The sequence below is a fragment of the Simochromis diagramma genome, unplaced genomic scaffold, assembly GCF_900408965.1.
Source record: "Simochromis diagramma unplaced genomic scaffold, fSimDia1.1 OVJJ01000216.1, whole genome shotgun sequence".
Taxonomy (NCBI): domain Eukaryota; kingdom Metazoa; phylum Chordata; class Actinopteri; order Cichliformes; family Cichlidae; genus Simochromis; species Simochromis diagramma.
This window is the reverse complement of record NW_024386883.1, coordinates 7,461,498-7,483,637: the sequence shown is the minus strand read 5'-3', so window position 1 is coordinate 7,483,637 and position 22,140 is coordinate 7,461,498. Positions and strand designations below refer to the sequence as shown.

Sequence of the window (22,140 nt, the reverse complement as noted above, 5' to 3'; positions counted from 1 at the left end):
GACTTAAAATTACCTATACTTTAACTATTTTTTTCTTTCCTGTAAAAACTTGAATTGCTACCCTTTTATTGTAATGTAAAATATACTGTTAAATATCATTGCTCTGTAATTTCAGAACAAAATACAGTGAAATTCCATTTAATTCCTAATGGGCTGTGTTATGAAATGCTATCACATTTTTATAAAAAGCATAATTTGATAAGCACTTACCATAAGTTTAAAGTTTTAAAGCTACAGTTTACCTAAAAACCTTTCTTCCCCCCTGACTGGCAGGACTGTTGATCCCAGATTTTGTTGGTTTGAGATTCCCAGTTTTTGTGTCTTCTCTTGAATATAGTGGAACCGGAGAGCACATGCCTTGTTCTGCTCAATGCAACAAAAATACATTTAAAAGCAGCGTCTCTTTCCAGAAGCCCGATTACCCCAATAAATCCACAAACCTTGTTGTGCTCAGTTTTAAAGTAGGAACTATTCTCATATTGGAGAAAAAAAAGATTTAAAAGCTATGCTACACTTCTGCCTCAGTTTAACTCTCTGGAAGAACAGGAATCATGACCCGTCGATATATGAACAATTCAGTGTTAGTGCTGATTAAGCAGGATTCCATTTTTGACAGACAACTATTTGCACAAAAGTTGTGCTGTTGTTCTATTAATACGAGTCTGCAAGAGGCCTCCGGAGACATCAGCAGGTCGAGATGAATTAGTTACCCTCTCAGTGCTGACGCACACAGACGCTCACGCAGCAGTGACTGCTTCTCAGTCCTTGCTTCTTTCTGTCTCTCTCCCGTGAACCTGGGCTTGTCACTCTGCAGCTTTAAGGTTGCTGCAGTTTGAAAAGCTGCTTCCTCACTGTCACCTGACACACTGAGGACACGCAGCAAATCCTCACAAGGCCACCTTCCAATGTCTTCTTCCTTTTTCAGGAATATTTTTAGAACAGTGTTTCCCACAGAATATGAGTAAGGTGTATTAAGATGATTTTGACCCCTGTAAATTCCCAAATTCTTCATGAGTTCCTACAAGACCATAGTGACCTACCACTCAGATATAGATTTTTTTGGGAAATGCTATCAGCATTGGAAACAAAGAAAAGCCAATCTACTGTGCCACTCCCAGTGTTGAGTATGCCATAAATAATTATTTTAGGTAGAAATCCAGCCCAGACAATAAGCTGTGTCTTATATATTTAACACAGAATAACCCTGTTCAGCATGTAAAATGATCTAAGTGCTCTCTGAAAACTGCTATACATGTCTAGAGTGCCTGGGGGAATACCAGTAATGAACTCTCATCTGTAAAACACCTACTGTTACAGGATTGTGATTTATTTAATGCACCTTCAAAAAAAATCTAACTTGTCATGTTTGTAAAAGCACTTGAGCTGTTGTTGACAGTGGCCTCACAAGCAGATGCCAGTGCACTTACTGCATGTAAAAATCTGTTTGTGTAATTATGTCTGCACCAGATGGAGAAGCACGCGAGTCACATCTTCCTCCACCGCAGCCAGAGTGTAAGCACACCAGCGCAAGACGTGACAGAGGCATGGGTCAAAACGCATGAAATGTAACACAGTCACATGACCTAGAAGTGGAAAATGTAATATTCTGGGTCAAAGGTGGTTCAAGTGTTTCATGTGTTTAGCTGTGGAAACGTGATCTCTTTTGTTGTTTTGGCCATGATTTATCAGTTTTGCTTGCTCATTTATGCAATCCTGTTTTTTTAAAAGTGTTTTTATTTTTGACAGTTCCAACAGTGTCGTTTGGAAAAAGAGGGCTTTAAAAACCTTTCTATCGCGTCTCACTCTGAACTTTGTCACCACTGCATGCATAAATGCTACGTGTCCTCTGTGACTCAGCAGATGGTTTGTCCCTTTTCCTCCTGTAGTTCTTGTTGGAAGATCACAGATATGTGGGGGAAATGCAGAACCAGGACAGACCCGCTTGAAATCCAGCACTGAGTCTATTTTTAGCACTGCTGCGTTTAGCGTTTAAGAGCAGACCAAGCATAGCGCCCGGGGGCCAAAATTAGCTACTTGGAAATTAATAGGAAGGTTAAAGTGCATGTAACACTTAATAATTACGGGAAAAGGCAGATGTGTGTGCAGTACAAGGAACCAGTGGTGATCTCGACTCTGTGGAACAGGAAAAGGATGGAAACTCCCTAGAAAATACCACACAGCATGCAGTGGAAGTGCTTTGAAACCCCCATGCAGGAGTGTGAAGGACGAAAGTTTTACAGATGGCATTCAGTCCCTTAAACATGATTAAAACACTTTTTTTTTTTACTTTCCAGCTTTTTATAAACTTAAATAATCACAATGACAAAGATTTTTTTCTTTTGATTTTGAAAATAGAAACTATTTTTTAAAGATTATGTCACTGCCCAGAGGCTCGTAGCTTTTTCAGTGTTTTATTTTTTTTTACCTGTTTGCTGCACAGTACAGACCTCGTGGCGCAACGGTAGCGCGTCTGACTCCAGATCAGAAGGTTGCGTGTTCAAATCACGTCGGGGTCAACTACTTTATCCCTGGGCAACAATCACATTATTCATGATGTGTGTAACGTACCGATTTCAAATACAGAATATCTGTCTGTCACTGGTTTCCTATTCGCGCTTCATGCAAGTCACTGTATTCCCCAGAAGACAAAAATAAGATTTGTTTTCAATTTCAACTTTCTCATGATTTCCCGTTATTCCCATCAACTTTCTCGTGGTTCCCAAATCAACAGCAAACTTAATGCGTCAGATAAAAACAGCTAAACAAATAAAGTCTATGAGGTTCATCCTTCTGTTTCTAAAATGTCTTCATTGTCAAAGTGATTGATTCACTGGCAGCTGGCAGCACGGTCAGGATCACAGAGCAAAGACGAACAGTGCAGCTCGAATTCGGCTTACTTCGTTTGACGTGTCGACGACACCCGGAGACATTCTTCTCTGGGAAGGTGTGTCCTGTTGCCATGGAGAGGCGTCACTTGGCAACTTGGCGGTGTAGCGTGATTGTGAGGCACAAAAGGTAGCTCTGCAGCTCGCAGTACTTAGCCCATCTCCCCCCGTTTGTAGAAAACGTATTTATTTTAAATAAATAAGATTGAAGGGCAGCTGCTGACAGGCTACTTGTTTCCACCGAGGTTTCTTGCCTGCAGTGAGTAAGAAGAATAATCTAAGAAGAATTTTATCCTGTTCATCAGTTGGTTTGGCGTGAGCAGACCTACTCATCGGCACTGAGACACCAGTATGCAGACAAAGAAGAAAAGAAACAAAGGCATTGTTTCCAACTGTGCCCTAGAAAATGCAGGTATTTTATTCTCTTTTTTTTTTATCAGTGGAACTCAAGTTCTGATTCATATATAATATTACGTGTTTTCCCTTAGCTAGTAAAATCACTACACTGAAAGTTTATGAAAATAATATGTGATGGATCTACCTGCCTATCTCTGAATCAAAGACAACCTCAAAATCTAGAAAAATGAAGTCCTCGTGCTGAAAAGCACTGAAAATTAGATTTGTGCCTCGAGGGCACGTTAGAGGAGAGGAAATTAAATTACAGTGCCACATTTTTTGTTATTGAAAGGATATTAGAAGCAGACCATGAAATGTATGTTTCTGATGGAGTCCATGCTACCAGCTAGTACAGAAACCATTCTGAAATGATAAACTGTGACCTAATAAAAAGCTCTTGAAACTCTCACAGCACAGCATTGATTTATTATTGGTCATGCTACAGAGAAAAAAAAAGAAAAGGCATGGAAAAACATCTGACCCTCATGTTTCATCCCTCAAATCACTTGAATAGGTCGTTAGAGAATTGACCCCGTGCCTCCTCATTAACCTATCATAGCTCTCTACTGTAACCCAAGCCAAAAGTCCTTAATCTCCATAGGAAGTCATTAGTAATAGGAGGCCTCAGTTTTGTTTGCTAGTTTCCCTACATGTTTATAATGCTTCCCTACAGAGAAACTTCTGGCTGTATCTTTGCCTCCTGACATCTTGCCGCTGGCCCTTGTGCCTCCTCAGAGTCCGGGTCAGTCCCAAGACCAGGTTCCCAAGCTCAGAGCCTCCACTAAGAAGAAACGAGAACGAAAGAGGAAAAAACACCGCAAGGACTCTCCAGCCACGCTGACAGAGAACCATAAAAGCGATGGAAGCGGAGATACTGCTCAGGGATACGTGACAGTGCTCAATGTCCCGCAGCACTCTCTCCCAGCTCAGACTCTCAGCCTGAGGTGGGAGGGAGTGCTGCAGGATCCCCAGGCTGAGGCAAAGAGACTGGAGCAGTACAGGGCCAACAGGCGGCAGCGGTACATTGCACACAGAGAGGCTCTGTTAAAAGAAACCCAGGATGCCTTAAGACAGACTTTTCCTAAAGAGAAAAAGGTTCCAGCTAAATGTGACCAGCAGGAGGCTGCGTCATTACTGCAGCTGAGCAGACACTGAATTAAAGAAGCAAAAGAGAGCCTTATGCTGTTAGTGGCCTCGGGATTTATTTGTTCACAGTTTAAAATAGATTTATGCAGTGTGAGACACAAAGTAAAGATCCTAGGGTGCTGTTAAGACACTGGACCAAAGAGAAACTGAGCAGCTGAACACCCTTTAAAACGCCCCAACAGAAATGCTTAAGTTCAAAGTACATAACCACAATGCCACAGCTTTCACGACAAGAACGCCTCCTGCTGAGCACACCTTAAGAAGTTAAGTTGATCTTTCAGGGAAAAAACCCGGTCGAGATCACATAACATGAACCCAACTCACATCTGTCAGTGAAGTGAAGGGGGGCTGATCCATTACAGCATGAGAACCACAAAGAAAGATGTCCAGCAGAGAGGGGGTGGCAATGTGACTGTAACAAAGCGCTGCTCTGCTGTCAGTCTAAGCACAATACAGTAAACACAGTAAAAAGCTTGTTGGTGGCACGATGGAGCAACAATATAATGTGCAAAGTCCTGAACTCATTATTTCTCTTTGTTGCTCCTCTAAACTGTTAACTGTGTAACACTAAATCCCTTACTGATAAATGGCAGTGGGTGTCTGTTTATCACATTTGAACTTTATAGCCACAATTATGCAGACAAGAAAATCACCACGCTACATGCAGCAGATAAAGATCATACAAATATACATACATATATGAGCTATGCAAATGCCAAACTACTGAAAAAAAATCAGAAAAGATGAGAAGGGAAAAAAATGTTAGTGGCTTCCACCTGTAAAATCATTCCTGTTTTGGGGCTTGTCTCATTGTTGTCCCACCTGCTGTTAATTTCGTCAAAGCAGCTAAAACATATTAACAACCCCTTCAATTACTTAATTGAACAGATCAATATTCTAGAAGTTTGACTTGATGCTGTAGTCTAAATATAAAGTGTTCATTAAATTTTTTCTTAACAGTATATGTGATTTTCGGAAAATGTTTGTATATGCATAATAGATGCTGGCACTCGCAGTTCCCTAAGCAATGTTTATGCAAAGTTTCATCAAGATGGCTCCACTCCCCCAGGAGGAAATAGGGAACATGCAAACATACATCCATACATATGCATAAACTAATTATAGTATGATGTCTCCCCGTCCACACAGGAAGCAGTTTGTCTGTAAAGCATCACTTTGACACAGATGTTTAGCTACTAGTAGACATTCCAGGCTGTGGTTGCCTAGGTAACCCTATAATGTATTTACTACCCTGTCATATGTCAATCCTCTAATGAAAGGATGTCAAACTGATTTTGCATGTTGCATCACATACAAACCAATTTGGCCGTAAGTGGGCCAGACACTCCCCTTTGTGTCAATGTGAAAACATTTAGCATACAAAAAACATACATTTCTGTAGTTCTATAGTTGTCTAGTGGGCCAAATTAGAGTCTTTGCTGGTCTAATCCTGGCCTGCGGGCCTTATGTTTGACACCCTTGATCTAATGTTCTTTACTACCCTGTCATATGTGTATCATAGGTATCCTGTGCTATCACCGTTGTTTGCATAGAAGTTTATCTCGGGACACGCCCACTTTGCGTCACTAGTGGGGGGGTGTTTCTTAAAACCTGCAATCGCTGCCAAGTTTCATTGGCTTTCAAAGGTTTCTGGTCACCACATAACTCGAAATCACTTCATGTGTGGATGCAGCTTAAGGCTCTTTGTGCTATAGATTTTTTACTGTCTCTAAGATGTTTGATGAGCAAATGCAGTCACATACAACATCTTAAATGTCCTTCAAATCGCATAAAGAATTAAGTGTAATTGTAGGTGTACATTTATGAAGTGGGACAGATTACTTCCTGTTTCTGTCCACTCTGTGTAGGAACACTACCACTGGTGGACAATAGATGTCAGAACAGTCCCTCTCTGAGTGAATCATATGTTCTCATGAGTCACTAAATACAACAGAGACCAAACTGATATGCCTGAGTTTTTTTTTTTAATTCAAAGTTAAAAACAAGACAAAAATGTTTAAATGACAAGTACTTCACTTTTATTCTTACTCTTGGCATCAAGAATCACTTTGAAATGATAACAACGCTGTTACTAACAAGAGGGCTGATGATGCTCATCAATGTGTCTTCTTCTTGTCACCTCAAGAAAACAAATCTAATAATGTTCTTATACCGAGGATATCATAGATTACTCGTTGTTACAGAGTGACTGGGTTCCTGTGAATTTACAGCATTATACTGTAAATGCATTGTACATACAGAAATGAGGTAACTTGAATATCACAGGAGTCAGTCATCTCCTGTGCAATGAAATACACCTGCTCTATCCATAATTCTCTGTAAAATTAGCCATTTTTCCCCTGCATCACCAGAGCTTGATTTTCATTGTATTTAGGTTTGCACAATTAGCCAATTTTTATTTCTCTTACATAAGATAAGAGCTTCAATTTTATTAAAATGGCAAGCAACAAGTTTCAATTCAAATGCTAATAAAAAAAAACAGTTTAGCCTGCCCTTTGCAAAGAAAAAAAACTAAATCTTTGACATGCAACATTAGTACAGAGAGAAAAAAAAGCCATTACCACCTACTACCACCTAAAATATCACTACTGGTACTACTAACTGGATCTGGCCCTGAAAGGTCCTGGGTGAACTGAGGCATCCTGCTGAGAGCGAACAGTAAAAGCTGAGGTGTGAATTAAAGATAGCAGCAGAGCGACTGAGGCGGGGGGAGAGAGAGAAACGCAGCATTTCTGTTGTGCAGTGCTTTTGTTCGTTGTTTGCTGCAGGCCTATTGTTTGCTGTTGGTGTGTTTTGTTACCATTGCCTGTTTCAGCATCTCTGTTTCAAAGAGCTGAACACTGCTGCCTCTGTTTTCCTAATCCCCCCCCCCCCCCCCAACTCACTGACCGGACCACGAACGCGGATGTAGTGGGCATTAAGGTCACTTATGTTTTTCCAGCTGCCCCATCCAAGTAAAAGTCAGCTTTAAATACTAACAGCAGAGAACATACTGAGGCATCTTAAACAGCGATGTCTCTGGACTGTTACTGAAACACTCCTGGAGACATAAATCCATGAAATAAAATAAAAAATCTGCAAATTAATGACAAAAAAAATTAGATTAAAAAAAGAAGACCTATAAGCTGCATCTTTTTGAGGTATCTGTTGTTGACATTTGGACTCCCCCTCACATGAACACTGAAAGCATGGTATGCACTTCCACACAGCCCGTATTAGATGCTGAGCTGTTACTGCAGCTTTCACTGTGTTTGGTGCTCCTTCCCTCCGCAAGTGAAGTTTGTCTCTTCCGACTGAAAAGTTTCAATCCACATTTCCAAACTCCCCCTGGTCCTTTTTGTGAGCCGTGCTGAAGAAGAGACATACGGAGGAACGAACATTGGACAGACGAGTGTAAGGAGCTGAATATCAGGACAGCTGCAGCCAGCTCAGGTCGTCTGATCTGTCAGAGAGAGAAAAAATATTTGAAAAAATGCTGTAATGTGGATTTCCACTTATCTTGTGTAATTCTGCCTCCATTCATCAGCACAGTGAATTTTAAATCAATCACCATGCGACGTGCTGACTTTCAGCTTTAATTCAAGATGTTTAACAAAAGTATTGCAATAGATACATCCATTTTTAAAACCTTTTTTATACATAGCTCCCTTTTTTTCAGAGGCTGAAAGTTAATTGGACAGATGACTGTCAGGTGCTTATATGACCTTGAAGGTCTGTTCTCTTGCTATTCATTCAGAAATTAAGCAGAAACAACGTCTTCCTGGAAGTCCCAATATGAGGTCCAGAGAGATACCAAAGCAAGTGAGCGAGTGAGTCATCATTAGATTGAAAAACCAAAAAGAATTAGGAATGGCTGAATGACCATTCTAGCTCATTCTTAAAACTGTAAGTGCAGGATGATGGAGGCTATGTAAAGCAACTTCACAACATTCAGCATTTAAAAGTCAAGAATACTCTTCAGGAGGTATCATTGTTATGGTCAACAATCAAGAGATGCCTTCAAGAATGGAAACACAGCGCGTTTACAACAAGCAGGTCAGATCAGACTTTACCAGAAAACATGTAAAGAGAAGATGCAGCTCTAATATAATGTTTGGACAGATGAAACCAAGATTAACTTGAAACATGGTGACAGCGTTAGGGCATGGGCATGTATGGCTGCCAGATCATCTGTTTATTGATGATGTGACTGCTGCTAGAAGTAGCAGGGTCTCAGGAAACATTTTTTCTGAGTGTTAAACAGGATATGCTGTATTTTGAAATTAAGATGCTCCTAGCTAACAAGTGTGTTCCATATTTCTTAGTCAGATATGCACCTCATTCATCATGTTTGGTTTCAAAACAAGATGATATCATGGGCAAAAAAGACACTGACCTATGCAGACCTATGCAGGGACTTCTCTAATGATGCCATGAAAAACTGTTTTCAAATTTTAGTGATCTGAGATTTTTACAAAGCCTATGAAAAGTTTGATTGAGCCCATGTGAGAAGCATGCATGTTCTACCCAGATCCCAGCCATCACCAGAGACAAAAGGAGTATTTGTTTAGTTAGAACTTGTCTGAATGTCTTTTGAATGCTACGTGTAATAAAGGCCAGCTTGAAACAAGGTAATGGCTTGATTATCCGAACAATGTCTGGACATCATGTCTCAAAACAGCTTTGAAGTCATGTTCCTGACCACCTGTGGTGTCTAACTTAAACAATGAAACTCTGTTAGATCTTTTTTTGGACTCCACCAACCTCTAGGTAAGAAACATGGCTCATTTTTCACAAAAATAAATCTCCCTACATGTCTCTCTGGAGTCACATTGTTCAGATTCAGTTTGACTAAAATAATCAGAAGATGGGAATATAGAAACAAAGTGTAAAACAAACTGAACGTTTTTACATACTGGGCCTCGTCTTTTGTGATGACTTTTCCTGTTGCGAGTCTCTCAGCTACTGCCGACACTGCTGGATCAAAGTTCAGGCCAGCTGCTGCTATGACCTCCTCATCCCTACAGGGAAAATAATATTCCAAACATACACATCTGGGTATTTATTTAATGGTTACATTTTTTCTATCACAGTTGAATACAGTTTTAACAACAACTTACTTAATGTACAATGCGAGGAACTTCCTGTCCTCAAACTGTCCTTTTATCACGAGCTCAGTGTATCCCTCCCCATAGCCTGCACACAGCCAAAGCAAACATTCAACAATGGCATGCAGAAACATATGAAATCTATCACAGAGGGTTTATCTACAGTGTTTTCAGGCAGTAAAATAAACAGTTTGGATGGCAAAGACTGAAAAGAAAGATGTAATAACTTCACATGAATAATGATAATAAGACACCTGATTTTTTGTGTGCCAGTAAATATTTACGTGTGTGTGTATACCCACCTGTGTATCGGATGGTCTTACCCACAAGGACAGTCCAGTAGAAAGGGACTGAGTTCAGTTCAGTTGTTTTGTTTAGCATGTTCAGAGCTACTATTCTCCCTTAACACACACACAAAAAAGTTTAACATGTAAATGACATATATGGGCTTTTACCCTGTAACACCCAGTGTATCATATTTTATACATGAGTTTTTGAGACCATGAATCAATAGCACCATAAATTTTTAAGCAATAGCAAAAATTATACAAATTAAAATGTATATATGCAAATTGATATTTAATTTGTTATTGTTTGTATTCATCGGAATGCTTAGTAAACACTCCAGCCTGAAGGAGAGAGCAAAGGTAAGGTTGACAGTGTTGATGTCAGTTTTGGAGCTTTAAGTAATATAAATTGACCCAGAATTCTTGTGAATTTGGTCCCGCTTCCCATAGATGATGTTTTAACAGCTTTTGTGCTTCCCATGGTAAATGTCAAACATTGATTTTGTGCATCAAAGTCTCTTTGTGAAACTTTCCAGTTAAGTCTATATGTTTCCTGCTTTACCCTGTGCTTGTGCCATCTGCCAGTGTCCAATGTTAACCATCCTGTTTTTAGCAATGGCCAGTGGGAACATGGCCAGATCACCACCACAGAAGACATCGGGGACATTGGTGTGCATGTACTGCAGGAGGGATACACACAGAGAACTGATGATCAATGTTCCAAAGCACAAGTTTGGGGAAAAAGTACAAGTCAGGCTTATGTGCTGTAGATAATCGGGTGAACCGCTGACCATTAGCCTACCTTGTCGACCTTTACAAAGTTTTTTGAGGTCATCTGTATTTTACTGTCCTTTAGGTACTCTGAGTTCGGCATGGTGCCTAATGGAGGAAAAATAGGAGCAGTTAATCAGGTCATTTCACTCAGTTATTTGTATACAATTTCAACAAGTCATTTAACATTAACATCAGACATATTTACAATATGCTGGCAACAGTAATTTAAGTGAATATATACATATATTCCTTCGGGATTAATAAAGTATTCTGATTTTGATTCTGATACTGATTATAAAAGCTTTCAAGAATTCTGTGTTGCTTAATAAAAGACTCATAAAAGACTCTGATATGTTTCCACTTACCAATACCTACAATCAAAACTTCAGCTGGGATAACTTTTCCACTTTTCAGCACAACCTCCTTCACCTTGAGGAATAAAACAGAACGTGACAGGAAGAACTCAGTGTTAGTATTTTTTTTTTCATTACTGAAGATAAAACTGTGCTGATATTCTTATCTAAAACTAGGCGTCACAATCCTGGGCCATTTGACCCAGCCTTTTGAGTCTTAATATATTTTGATGTTTATGGTTTATGTTTAAGTTCATTAGCTTATCTAAGTTCATTTCTTTTTTGCCTATGATGCCCTGTTATAGTTCATTGTTTATTAGATTTCCCTTGTGTCTTCACACCTCTGTTTAAGTCTCCGTCGCTCTTCATGCGTTTCATGTCTGCGTCTCATTATGTTTCTTGTTTTATTTTGAAGAGGTTTGGTGTCCCGTGTTCGTTGTGTTTAGTTTCACTTCCCCTGTGGCATCAATATGTTTATTCTAATCAGCTGTCACCCATGTGTTTCCACTTCCCCTGATCACCTCCGGTGTGCATTTTGTGTGTTTTCATTGATTCCTTGTCAGGTCGTCTGTTGAGTTCTCGTCATGCCTCCATGTTTCCAGGTTTTTGTCACGTTCAAGGTTTTGTTCTTTGTCTGTTGTGTTTAGCATTTAGTTTTTCCCAGTTTAGTTCTAGTTTTGCCTCAGTGTGCATCTGCCTTTTGTTTTGTACCTTTTCCCAACCTCAAATAAACAGCTCGCCTTTTGTTATATTATAGTTTTGTTCCAAGTGTCTGCATTTGGGTCCTCTTCCTCCATCCACATGTTCTGCCAGTGCAAATCGTGACACTGGAATGAAGTTTATCTCCTCACTTTACCTTGCCATTCACACCTCGGATCTCTGTCACGCTATCATTCATGTAGAATTTCACATTTCTCTCAATCAGCATCTACAGAAACAAGAGTGAACAACAAACAGGTAAGCTGGAGATGAACTACTGTCAGGGAATAACACGTACATCTCAATCTCTTCATCTTTCTTACCGTCATGGTGAGTTTGCCGATTTCAGGACCTAATGTATTTTGGTACGGCATTTCACTGCTGCCTATCACTGTGATACTGGAGGCTTTGTCTGTCAAGTAAGATGCCACCTCCATGCCTGAAAGCAACATGTAATTGTAGGTGCTGGAGCGAATATCAGTGTGAATAATATATTTTACTTAATATTTAACATATGATGCGAACAAAAGACAAAGAAAAAAAGAGAAAAATAAAGCTAAAAGATGTTGACGCTGTAAATTAAATTTTTTATTTTTCTCTCTTTTGTAGGCTTTTGGGTCTATATAAAAATAGGGAAGAAAGGGAAAAAGGAAGTTTTCACAGTTAAAGCATATAATTCCACTAGCTTTGTTTTCTACACAAATCCAGGCAATACAAATGTGCACATAGTAACCATAGTAGAGCTGGGCGATATAAGATTTTTTCATATCACGATATGTTTTTTTCATTTCAGGCGATAACAATATATATCACGATATAAGCCAAATAACTATATTTGTAAGATTTAAATGTGCCGTTGCTCACAAGTAAATATTTATTTCCCATAATAAGTTCAACAGGGTAGATGTACTTAAGGAACATGAGACTTTTTCAGATAAATAAAGGCAAACTACAAACTACACAAACTACACAAAAGGCAGCCGCTAAAGCGTTTAAGTTTCAAAATAGAACAAACTAAACAGACTACTAAATTGTCAATTCAACTTAGAAACAAAATATTAATTCTAAAAATAAATCTTAGTTTGTTTTACAGAAGAACAGACAAAATTGACTAACTTTTGTCAATATCAAATAAACCGAGAACTAAAAGGAAATTCTCAATCTCTCCTTGTTGTATAGCTGAGCTTTTCAAACAGTTTTAACAGTTACTTTAGTCTTTAGTTTATTGTATTTCCAGACTTGCTTTCGGCACAATTAACAGTGAACGCTACTCCGTTTTTTGTCAGACTTGAAATAGCCGAAATACCGTCACACTACGGAACTCCTATGGCTCTTCCGTACGACAATCTCTCCGGTGTTTCTGACAAAACGTCCTACTTTGGCAAAACGTCCTACCGTAAGTAGTTTATGCACATTTCTGCTGTCATAGTAATTCCAGCACAAATGTAAGTAGGTATGACGGTTTGCCACTTAACTTTGCCTATCAGAGTATGCTTGTAGCTCACATTCATAAAGCCAGGATGGTTTGCCACTTCATTTTACCCATTAAAGTATGCTTGTAGGTCACATTCAGAAAGGTAGCATGGTTTGACACGTATTTATACACGTCAGAGTATGTTTCTAGCTCTTATTAACAAAGGTAAGATGATTTGCCACTGAATTCTAGCTGTAAAATTATGCTTCTAGCTCATATTCACAAAGGTAGGACGGTTTGGCACATAATTTTACCCGTCAGAGTATGTTTGTAGCTTATATTCATAAAGGTAAGACACCACTGAATTTCGTGTTGTGCGCATGCGTAGAAACAACAGGTAGGATGGATTCCCAGAACACCTGCATTGGAACCATCATCTGTTTTCTCTTCGGTAACCTTCGGTCACGCTCTCGGTTGATTTTTCTCTAGTCGGCACGCTCATTTCCTCCGTTACCCGGGCGGCACGGCAGCTGGCTGCTTTCCAAAACAAATACACATGTGCGGCTTGGCACTTGTGCTGTACGTAACAAGTCACGTGACGTGACGCTGCGGCTGTGATTGGTTCGGCTCTGCGCTAGTTAATTTGGATTGGCTGTTCCTCTTTTTTTTTTAAGAGGACAAGAGAGATGAGGCCTATGGCAATAGTTTAACTTTTCTATCGAGAAAAAGTTATTTCGCAATACATATAGTTATCGTTCTATCGCCCAGCTCTAAACCATAGTAATCAGTACCAACAAATGAGGTTCCCACGAGGACAACATCGGAGCCCGTACAGGCTGCGTGGATTTGCCGGGCGTCCTCTGGCGTCTCCAACATCTTGATATTCCCCAAGTTCATGCCAGGAACATCCAGACCCTTTGCTCTAAAGGACAGGGATCAGAAGCAACTCACTCTGTTGTAAAGTAAAGTGGATGCTCCACAGCAGGAACCATGATCCTTTCACAGATTTTTTGAAACGACTAATTATATCTTAAAGTGGTAAATTTTCTCGTTTTAAACTTTTGATGTGTTTTCTATCTTCTACTGTGGGTTTATCATGCTGTTTTAGGTACCTTTTATGCAGAAACCCAGCTTTTTCAGAAAAGGTGGTGTTACTCTGAGACTCAGCTTAATAAAGTCTCCTTAGTTTTATCGTAAAAGTGAATTATAATATTTTTCTTATTTAAACATTTCCATCAAATGTGCAGACTTAAAAATATATGATAAAACTGAGAGGACACTAACAATAATATTTTAGTTGGGGAATAATTGATGCCTGCCTGAGGCCAGAGAAGGTGTTTATGCTGGAGCCGAGTATGTGTTTGTACACATATTTGTGAGGTTGTCTGTACCTGCAGCCAGTTGAAATGAGGAGTTGGTCGTAGCTCTGGACTGAACCATCATCAAATGTGACCGTCTTCTTGTCTGTGTCCACGGAAAGCGCCTGCAAACACATCAGCAACCAGTTTCAAAGCATGACTCAATCACATAGATAGCAAGTCATTTCCACATGTGTTGCTGTCCGGATGAGGATTTACCTCAAGGTCACAATGTCTATGAGATAAAACACAGATGCAAGCACATGCAGGATGTTGTCATACAGGGAGTACTCACTTCTTTCCTGAGCCACACCTCTATGTCATACTGATGGAAAAACTCCATCCTCCTCATCAGGATGCTGTCGCTCTCCACGTTCATCACCTGTGAAATCAGCGAAACTCCAGTGAAGTGAAGAAAATTCATAAAGAGACTTTCATGTGTTTGTGTCGAGTTATTCGCTGTGCTGAACCTTGCTCAGACGTGTTTTGTCGTAAGGTAGGAGGTCTTCTCTGGTCACCATGATGATCCTGCCACCAAAGTTTTCCTGCCGCAGCGTCTCAGCACAACTGAGTGAAGCGGCTCCTACATTTACACAAAACAACACACACACACACACACACACAAAGGAAGCAAATCAGAGGCAACTCAGTCTAATACCTGCACGTATCCATGTACAGCATGCATGTACTTTTTTGCAGGATCAGAGAAGCGTCTCATTTTCCTGACACATTTACTCAAATCCCAAAGCAAAATTGTTACATTTACTTATTTGTTGAGAGGACATGGTGGAAGATGCCAGTTAAGTGCCCTATTGAAGCCACACAACCACACACACATATTGGTCCACACTCACCTCCTCCCAGCAGCAGAACAGTGTGAGTAACTCCTGGGACTGCAGTGCCCATACGCTTTATCCTTTTCTCCTGTCTGAGAGTCTGAATCATGGATCAAACACGTGGTCAGGTCATCAGTAGGTACCAACAGTGATATTTACAAACAGAAAATTATTCATGGGATATTATTTCAGTTGCCTAAAAATACACTCACGGTTGATTTCTTAGGTTCAAATCAAATCAGCCAGTCACATGAGACAGCCCTTCAGTGCATTTGTTCACTGCAACTTTCAGCTACAAACCAGTTTCCAAAAATGTGAATCAAAATAAAGCGTAAGAGTTTGTGTCAGTGATGAACTAAAAAGATAAAACTTGATATTTTAATGATTTTTAAGGGGAAATTGTGCTCAGTATGAATTTATTGACATGTCACACTTAAGAAAAGCAGGGAAATTCCACTCTGTAGCATCCTATTTTTTTAAAAACAACAAAATGATAAGTGTTTGGGGCCCAACTGTTTTAGTTTTTAAAGCAATATGCTCCCCATTTTTGATTAATCTGTGTTTTCAACTGCAAAGGTCCTCTTTTGTTAAGTTTTGTAATGTGCTAACTGTTTCAGTGGGTCACAGATTTGGGTTGCAGAAGTACCAGGAGTCTGCTATGTTGGAGTCAGGTCATCAACTGGTGTTTATCGCCTCCACCATAAAAATCCAGGTTCTCCCTCCAACAGTTACTCCCTGGCAATAATTTCAGCCTCTCTTTCCTTCTGTAGCTGGGTTTTAACTAGTGTTCATGAATGCAGCGGGGAGCTGTGTTCAGTGACAAAGGTTTTCAGAATTAGTTGTGTATGGCCTTCTTTCCTCGCTGAAGAGATCGATACCAGGAGATTAAAATGGCCTCATATTACTAAAACAGAAAAGGTAACCTACTTACCTTTTTATTTATGGACACATACACTTTGCTGTTTTGAATATGGACCTTCAAAAGAGAAAATAAAAACATTTAAACGACAGCAAATGTGCTCATAAGCTTTGTCTCAGTCTGTCTCTCCGGTTCATACTTTGTGGCAAGGTAGACAGTCGATGCCGGGGTATTCCTCGAGATCGCCTGTGTGGACATTGAAACAGGAGCCGTGCCACGGGCAGCGCACTCTGTTCCCCGAAATAAAACCTGAACACACAAAGATGCGCACAAGAAAAATACAAGATGAAGACAAATTATTAAAACATAAGAAACACATATGAAGCTCAGACCAGTCTGATACCTTACAGTGTGCACAGACGAGATAAATTTCCTTAAATGACACTTTTCTGCCCACACAAGCACCCAGACTTGACTCAAGACTGAAATACATCTATGTCACAGAAATTCCTCTTCAGACTTCCTGTCTTCATACCTTTGCTAAGTGGAGCGCCGTAGTGTGTACACTGGTTCCCAATGGCGCTGTATTTACCCCCACTGCGCGTCAGCAGCACACCGTGATGTCCGACTTCAACTTCCATCATCCTGAGATAACAGACACACACACACACACACACACACACACACACACACACAGAGAGAGAGAGAGAGAGAGAGAGGTTTTTAATTTTTTAGAATAAGATAAATTTCATTGTTTGTACATCTAAGCTTGTTTAACACTTCAGCTCAGCCCCAAGGAATTCCCCTTTCTGTCAAAGAAAAGAAGGTTAACTACACATTAATCCCTGAGATGTCTTAATTTAAGAAAAAGAGAGGCCAAGAAATGTTGCTTTAGCAAAGAAAGAAATCTCTGAGCAAGACTCTTTGAGCTTAAATTGTAAGAAATAAATGTGGAAAATAACAAAAAAAAAGTCTAATTTCTCAGACTGACCAGTAATAATAGAAAAAAGGGTTTATTCACAGAAATTAACCATTTTTGTGAGGACAAAAAACAACAACAAAAACGAAATAGATTGGACTCTTTGCCGGGCCGTTTCTGGTCCCTGTCCCTTTTGTTTGACATCCCTGCTATAAACCATTCAAGTGTTTTAGATGTCACACTGAGACCAGTTTAAAATTTATAGCAATAACTGTTTATGTGGTTAAAACACACAGGCATATGTTTGCAGGTTCCCCATCCCCTCCTTACTGTCCATCCTGCAGGTCTGACTCCAGACAAACCACCTCTGTCAGCTCCTCTGATGGGTTCTCTGAATCAGAGTCCGTGAGCTCTCCGCGGGCTGCCCAAACACATTATAAATAAATAAGTGAGTCATCAAATGAATGATCATCAGTTTACTTTCAGACACCACTCTGCTGAGGCTACTCACGCGGCTTGGTCGACATCTCTGTGATTCAGCTGTAAGAGCTCGCAGACACCAAGGCGAACCCCAGGGACATTAAAGGTTATTCAGACGCTCAGGTGGAAACAATTTGAGTCCTGCGTCACTTTGCTTTCCTCTCAGCAGATGAACAATGGGAGTCCATTTCCAAGGGAACCAGTCCATCCCCAACCTGCATCCCACTTTTAGTGAAAAGTAGATGATTTGGCTCTAATCACCCTGGAAAATGTCTTCGGTGAGGCAGTGAGTGGAGAGTTTGGGCACTGTGGCGGCTCATGTTCAGCCGCCGTATTGTCGCAGAGAAAGGAGACCCTGCTCTTTTGTTTTTTTACAACGGCAGCACAGAGAAAGGCTGACGAGGCTGAACGCTGAATGGAGGGGCGACTCAACCACAGGTGGTTATAATTCACTCTAAAGCAGAAACACTGAAGTCAGGCACTGTGGTCACATTCACACATGAGGCTGCACGTCTATCAGATTTTAGCCCATATGTGCCACAAGGAATTTCATTAAGAACATCCGGTGCAAACATCAAGTTTGCCATCAACTCGGCTTTCACAAAACGTTTCTTTTTTTAACATTGTTGAGATCACAGTTGTTGGAAAACTTTATAAAAGTAGCATTCATGGCAGTGCTGTTGGATTAGATTGATGCACAAAATAAATCATCACCCTAAAAGATTTATAAACCACGTAGGGGTGTATAGGCTGCTGAGAGACTTCCACTAAATCACTCTAATCAAGTCTACAAATGGCCTTTTTTTTGTGTGCGCAGTGATAACAAAAGACAACAGAAAGGCCTAGGGTGAGGAGTGTGGAGCTGAGCTGTGTACGTGTGTGTACATATGTGTGTGGGGCTAGTAGAGCTGCTGAACTGTTCAGCAGACCTAACAGTACTGCTGAAAAGATGTCATAAAGATGAAGCGGAAGTGAGTTATGAAAGCCAGGGTTGTTGTCCTTGAGAGGCAATCGTACCATTATGTGTCCACGGCCCTTTACTATCAGCTATGAGTTTATCACTTGGTGTGCGTGATGTGCGTTAGAGGGCAGAGACTAGAAACAATATATGATATATAACAGTGACCTCACAGTGACACAAGCGTCTCATGCTCTCTTTTCATAAAGCGTGTTTCCACTGAGGTATGCACTGGACATGCGTGAGGTGAACTCCGCTCAACTATTGTTATGGATTTGAAATCAACACTTCTGCTCACTGGAGGCTCTGCCGGCTCTTTCAAACTGCTCAATGCAGTCATCAGAGTCCTGCCAACACCGCAGCCGGCACAGAGGAAAGCCTGGAAATGGAGGAATGTCAGCACGTCGTTAGCTCACAGCTGCCTGACAGGAGCGGGGGCTGTTTTATGGTTCGTAGAGGCGCGCAGCAGTCAGGGTAGTGTGGACGTTTGTTTTCTACTCGTGTGATATTCACTCTTCCTGTGGGCTCTCTCGCCCTGCAGCTTTTACCGTCACCCTCAGATGATGGAGGACCTGATCTCCTTTTGCTCCATGCACTCCCACAGTCTTGTAGCTGTATCCACAGGTGATGCCCACACAAACACACGCACACACACACACATGCAAATGTGTATACATTGCATTTCAAAAAATAACTTGATAGCAGTTTAATACTTTAGCATTGTTTAAATACATGAGCCTGCACACATATTTCTACCTCTCCTCCAGGGTATTTTATCCACGACTTCCTAGACATGGCCTTGAACCAGCCCTTCAAACAGTCCTGGGATCTACTCCTCCACCACTCTTTGGTAATGACCTTTGTGGGTCTAATGCTTGGGTGTGTTTTTGCTAACACAGTGTGAAAACATGAACCAACATACACTTTTTGTAACGGGAACACATCAGCTTATTTTACACAAAAACAGGGAATAATAATCCATCTATCTCAGTTAATAAGATACTTAAAATACTTCTCTCTCGTCCTTACAAATGTAAGTGAAAATTATGACCTCATAAGAGATCATAATGAGCTGCTTTTTGTTTTGTTTTTTACATTTTTGAATATGGAGGTAGAGTGATGGAGCTATTCACAGGATAGGATTTGATAGGAGTTTTTGGACAAGACCCTGCGGAGTTGAGATGCTGGTGGGGGTGAAGATGAAAACTGAGTTCAGTGAAGTGAAGATGAGAGATGAGTCTGAAAAGAGATCACAGATTTAAACAACGCAGAGTGGAGGCTGATCGCCTCAAAGAAGTTTTATATTGGCAAGAAGAAAGTAGTAATGAAGAATATAACGATGTCAGTATTAAGATTGACAGCAGGGGAAAGTGGCAGTAATGAAATGAACAGACTAGCAGCCGAAGAGCCAGGAAAGCAGGCAGATGAGTGATTACAGATCTTCCTTATTGAACTTTCACATAAGCTTAATTTCTGTCATCCATTTAAAATACGGGATCTGAGTACTGTTTCATCTCCTGAGTGTGTAATCTAAGAACACAAGCACAAAGTTGAGTCAGTCTGGTGATAGCACTCATCCCATATCCGGGTGATAACGACGAGGTCAGTGAGCGAAACCTCAGTCGTGCTGCTCTATGCTGTGATTTTACTGTCAGCGCATACAGCAGACCTGCTTTCAGGCAGCACATGTTGTGTCATGGTGCGTTTGCTCCTGACTGTGCTGCTAAGTATCTCTACGCAGGTTCTATTTTATCCAAAGACACAACGAGTTATTTATTTTTACGTGGCAAACTGTTAATCCTGCACAAGCCTTTCTGATCAAAGTTCAAGGTTCAAGTTTTATATGTTTGCGTCCAGTTTTCTCAGAGTGGGTCACCACATTCCTGAGGTTACCCAACAGTATATTCTCCTTCATCAAGTTTGGCTTGTTTTTAATTTATCCAGATACTTAATTCATTAAATTCATGCAAAAAAAAAAAAAAAAAATCTCACAGAATGTTTAGTTACATAACTCTTTTACCAAACTTTATTTATAGCAATTTATTAACATTTTAAACTCTCTTCTGTTGTCATTCTGTTATTTCCTGCGGTATTATTTTCAATAGTGGGAGGGCAGCAGCGATAACAGCCAATATAAAACTGATAATTATGAGATCAATCAGCAGAGCCATCAGCTGGTGTGTGCTGGCACAGATCAGCTGATCTCAGGGGACGTGTGGAGCTTGACAACCTGAAATTCATCCTCCAAATACTAATGATGGTGTGTAAAAATTCATTCATAAAAATTCATAATTATTAAAGGCTATAAAGCCTTTAATAATCATGGTCCAGCAGGTTTCTATATATCACTTACTGACATTCATTTCTGGGTGGTCTGAAATGAGCTAATTCATATTTTCCATGATTAAAACTTGTGATTTTTGCATGATTAACGTGTAAATAAAGTGTTGTATTGCTGTCTCTTTGCATGTGCTGTTTTAACGTTTCTCTCAGGTGATCTCATGCTTCGGTTTGGCTGTGACGTCCCGCCTCTATCTGGGTTTTGCAGCGGTGTCTCTGCTGGTAGAGATCAACTCGGTTTTCCTTCATCTCAGACAGCTCCTCATCCTCTCAGGACGGAGGAACAAGCCAGGCACTGAACTCACCGCCCCTCAGCCCTCTCTCGCCTACAGCATCACCAGCTGGCTCAACCTGGGAACGTAGGTGGTTCAGGAATTCTTTTTAGCAGGAAGAAATGATCTTTTTATGCGAGGTGGGAAAAGATCATAAAGCACCTTTTTAAAAGCATTTTGAAGCATTTTTGAATATGCTACATCAAATAAATGTTAATATTATGCAAACTTAGCCTGAGTAAAGCCTCGTTAATTTTTTTTAATGATGGCTTCATTTATTAAGGAGAGGAAAAAGCTGTCCAAACTGACGTGGTCCTGTGTGAAAAACTAATTCCCCCCGAAACCTAATAATTGGTTGTGTAACCAGAATTTTTGAGCTTAAAGTTGTGAGGCCTCCATGAAACCATCTGCGCTCTACTTTTACTTCTTTAATCTGTTTCCTGAAAGGCCTGTTTTGTGTTTATCTGCCTGAAACTGTTGTCCAATAATCACAGATGTGCCAGTTTTATCCCAGCTGCTCCCCCATCAATATCTCAGATACTGAGCAAGATACTGAATACCAAGCTTTCACTATCTGGGCCTTGCATGGTGACTTTAGTGTAGACTGGTATCTGTCAGCTTGTTTCTTCTGTTTCATCTGCAGGTTTCTGGTGTTTCGTGCCTGCACGCTGGGCTGGATGAGCCGCTGGCTGGCCCGTCACAGTGAACACATTCCTCGTTATGTCCTGATGATGGGGGCCGCCGGCCTGAGTCTCATCTCCACCATGAACGTGGCGATATTTTATAAAATGTTTAAAGCGGATATCCTCAAAAACATGCGCAATACCACTGAGAACCACTAGGGGGAAGCAGAGCTGTGTTACTCCTGCACAAGTGACTTGAATCCGTTTTCTACCTCATCACGTGGTTAACGCTGCACTTGCAATTCATTTTCTAAGCAAATATGTTTTGTTTACAGGCGTAACACAAAATAAAATAAAATAAAATGTGGATGCATAAGATAAAGTGTTTGGTGATACTATTTAGTCATGGAATCCCTCTCATTTCAGTTTATAA

At 40.4% G+C, this 22,140-nt stretch overlaps 3 protein-coding genes and 1 non-coding gene across 6 annotated transcripts; 3 read left to right on the top strand and 1 right to left on the bottom strand.

Annotated features, from left to right (window-relative positions):
* Window positions 1-2,444: 2,444 nt before the first annotated feature.
* Window positions 2,445-2,516, top strand: trnaw-cca. Its single transcript has one exon. It is a non-coding gene; the product is annotated as a tRNA-Trp (tRNA).
* cunh17orf97 (chromosome unknown C17orf97 homolog) lies at window positions 2,447-5,389 on the top strand. 3 transcript variants are annotated; one of them, XM_040032019.1, is made up of 2 exons: window positions 2,447-3,293; window positions 4,017-5,389. In XM_040032019.1, exons 1-2 carry the CDS (start codon window positions 3,237-3,239, stop codon window positions 4,434-4,436), a joined length of 477 nt encoding a protein of 158 aa, XP_039887953.1. In that variant the 5' UTR covers window positions 2,447-3,236; the 3' UTR covers window positions 4,437-5,389. The 3 variants fall into 3 exon arrangements, with proteins under 3 accessions (XP_039887953.1, XP_039887954.1, XP_039887951.1); XM_040032020.1 differs by having other exon boundaries at window positions 2,448-3,297; XM_040032017.1 differs by having other exon boundaries at window positions 2,449-3,297; window positions 3,955-5,389.
* Window positions 5,390-6,416: 1,027 nt separating this feature from the next.
* Window positions 6,417-17,561, bottom strand: LOC120734090 (apoptosis-inducing factor 3-like). The gene is made up of 18 exons (XM_040032662.1): window positions 17,546-17,561; window positions 17,365-17,464; window positions 16,651-16,760; window positions 16,315-16,424; window positions 16,188-16,232; window positions 15,275-15,356; window positions 14,891-15,003; window positions 14,716-14,802; window positions 14,454-14,545; window positions 13,918-13,984; window positions 11,806-11,865; window positions 10,962-11,025; window positions 10,625-10,701; window positions 10,385-10,502; window positions 9,838-9,936; window positions 9,548-9,623; window positions 9,344-9,448; window positions 6,417-7,890 (listed from the first exon to the last, which is right to left on the bottom strand). Exons 1-18 carry the CDS (start codon window positions 17,559-17,561, stop codon window positions 7,857-7,859), a joined length of 1,455 nt encoding a protein of 484 aa, XP_039888596.1. The 3' UTR covers window positions 6,417-7,856.
* A 1,180-nt stretch (window positions 17,562-18,741) lies between these two features.
* On the top strand, window positions 18,742-21,926 carry LOC120734089 (TLC domain-containing protein 2-like). The gene is made up of 5 exons (XM_040032661.1): window positions 18,742-18,920; window positions 19,014-19,096; window positions 19,240-19,322; window positions 20,966-21,171; window positions 21,728-21,926. Exons 1-5 carry the CDS (start codon window positions 18,742-18,744, stop codon window positions 21,924-21,926), a joined length of 750 nt encoding a protein of 249 aa, XP_039888595.1.
* The last annotated feature ends 214 nt before the right edge of the window (window positions 21,927-22,140 follow it).

Coding starts and splice junctions, on each gene's coding strand:
- cunh17orf97 (XM_040032017.1), top strand. CDS start 3,237: ATGCAGACAAAGAAGAAAAGAAACAAAGGCATTGTTTCCAACTGTGCC. Junction 3,298..3,954: donor CTGTGCCCTAGAAAATGCAG/GTATTTTATTCT, acceptor GCTTCCCTACAG/AGAAACTTCTGGCTGTATCT.
- LOC120734090 (XM_040032662.1), bottom strand. Junction 13,985..14,453: donor CTCATTTCAACTGGCTGCAG/GTACAGACAACC, acceptor CCTGTCCTTTAG/AGCAAAGGGTCTGGATGTTC. Junction 7,891..9,343: donor ATCACAAAAGACGAGGCCCA/GTATGTAAAAAC, acceptor TCTCTCTGACAG/ATCAGACGACCTGAGCTGGC.
- LOC120734089 (XM_040032661.1), top strand. CDS start 18,742: ATGGATTTGAAATCAACACTTCTGCTCACTGGAGGCTCTGCCGGCTCT. Junction 19,097..19,239: donor TCTTGTAGCTGTATCCACAG/GTGATGCCCACA, acceptor CCTCTCCTCCAG/GGTATTTTATCCACGACTTC. Junction 19,323..20,965: donor TACTCCTCCACCACTCTTTG/GTAATGACCTTT, acceptor CGTTTCTCTCAG/GTGATCTCATGCTTCGGTTT.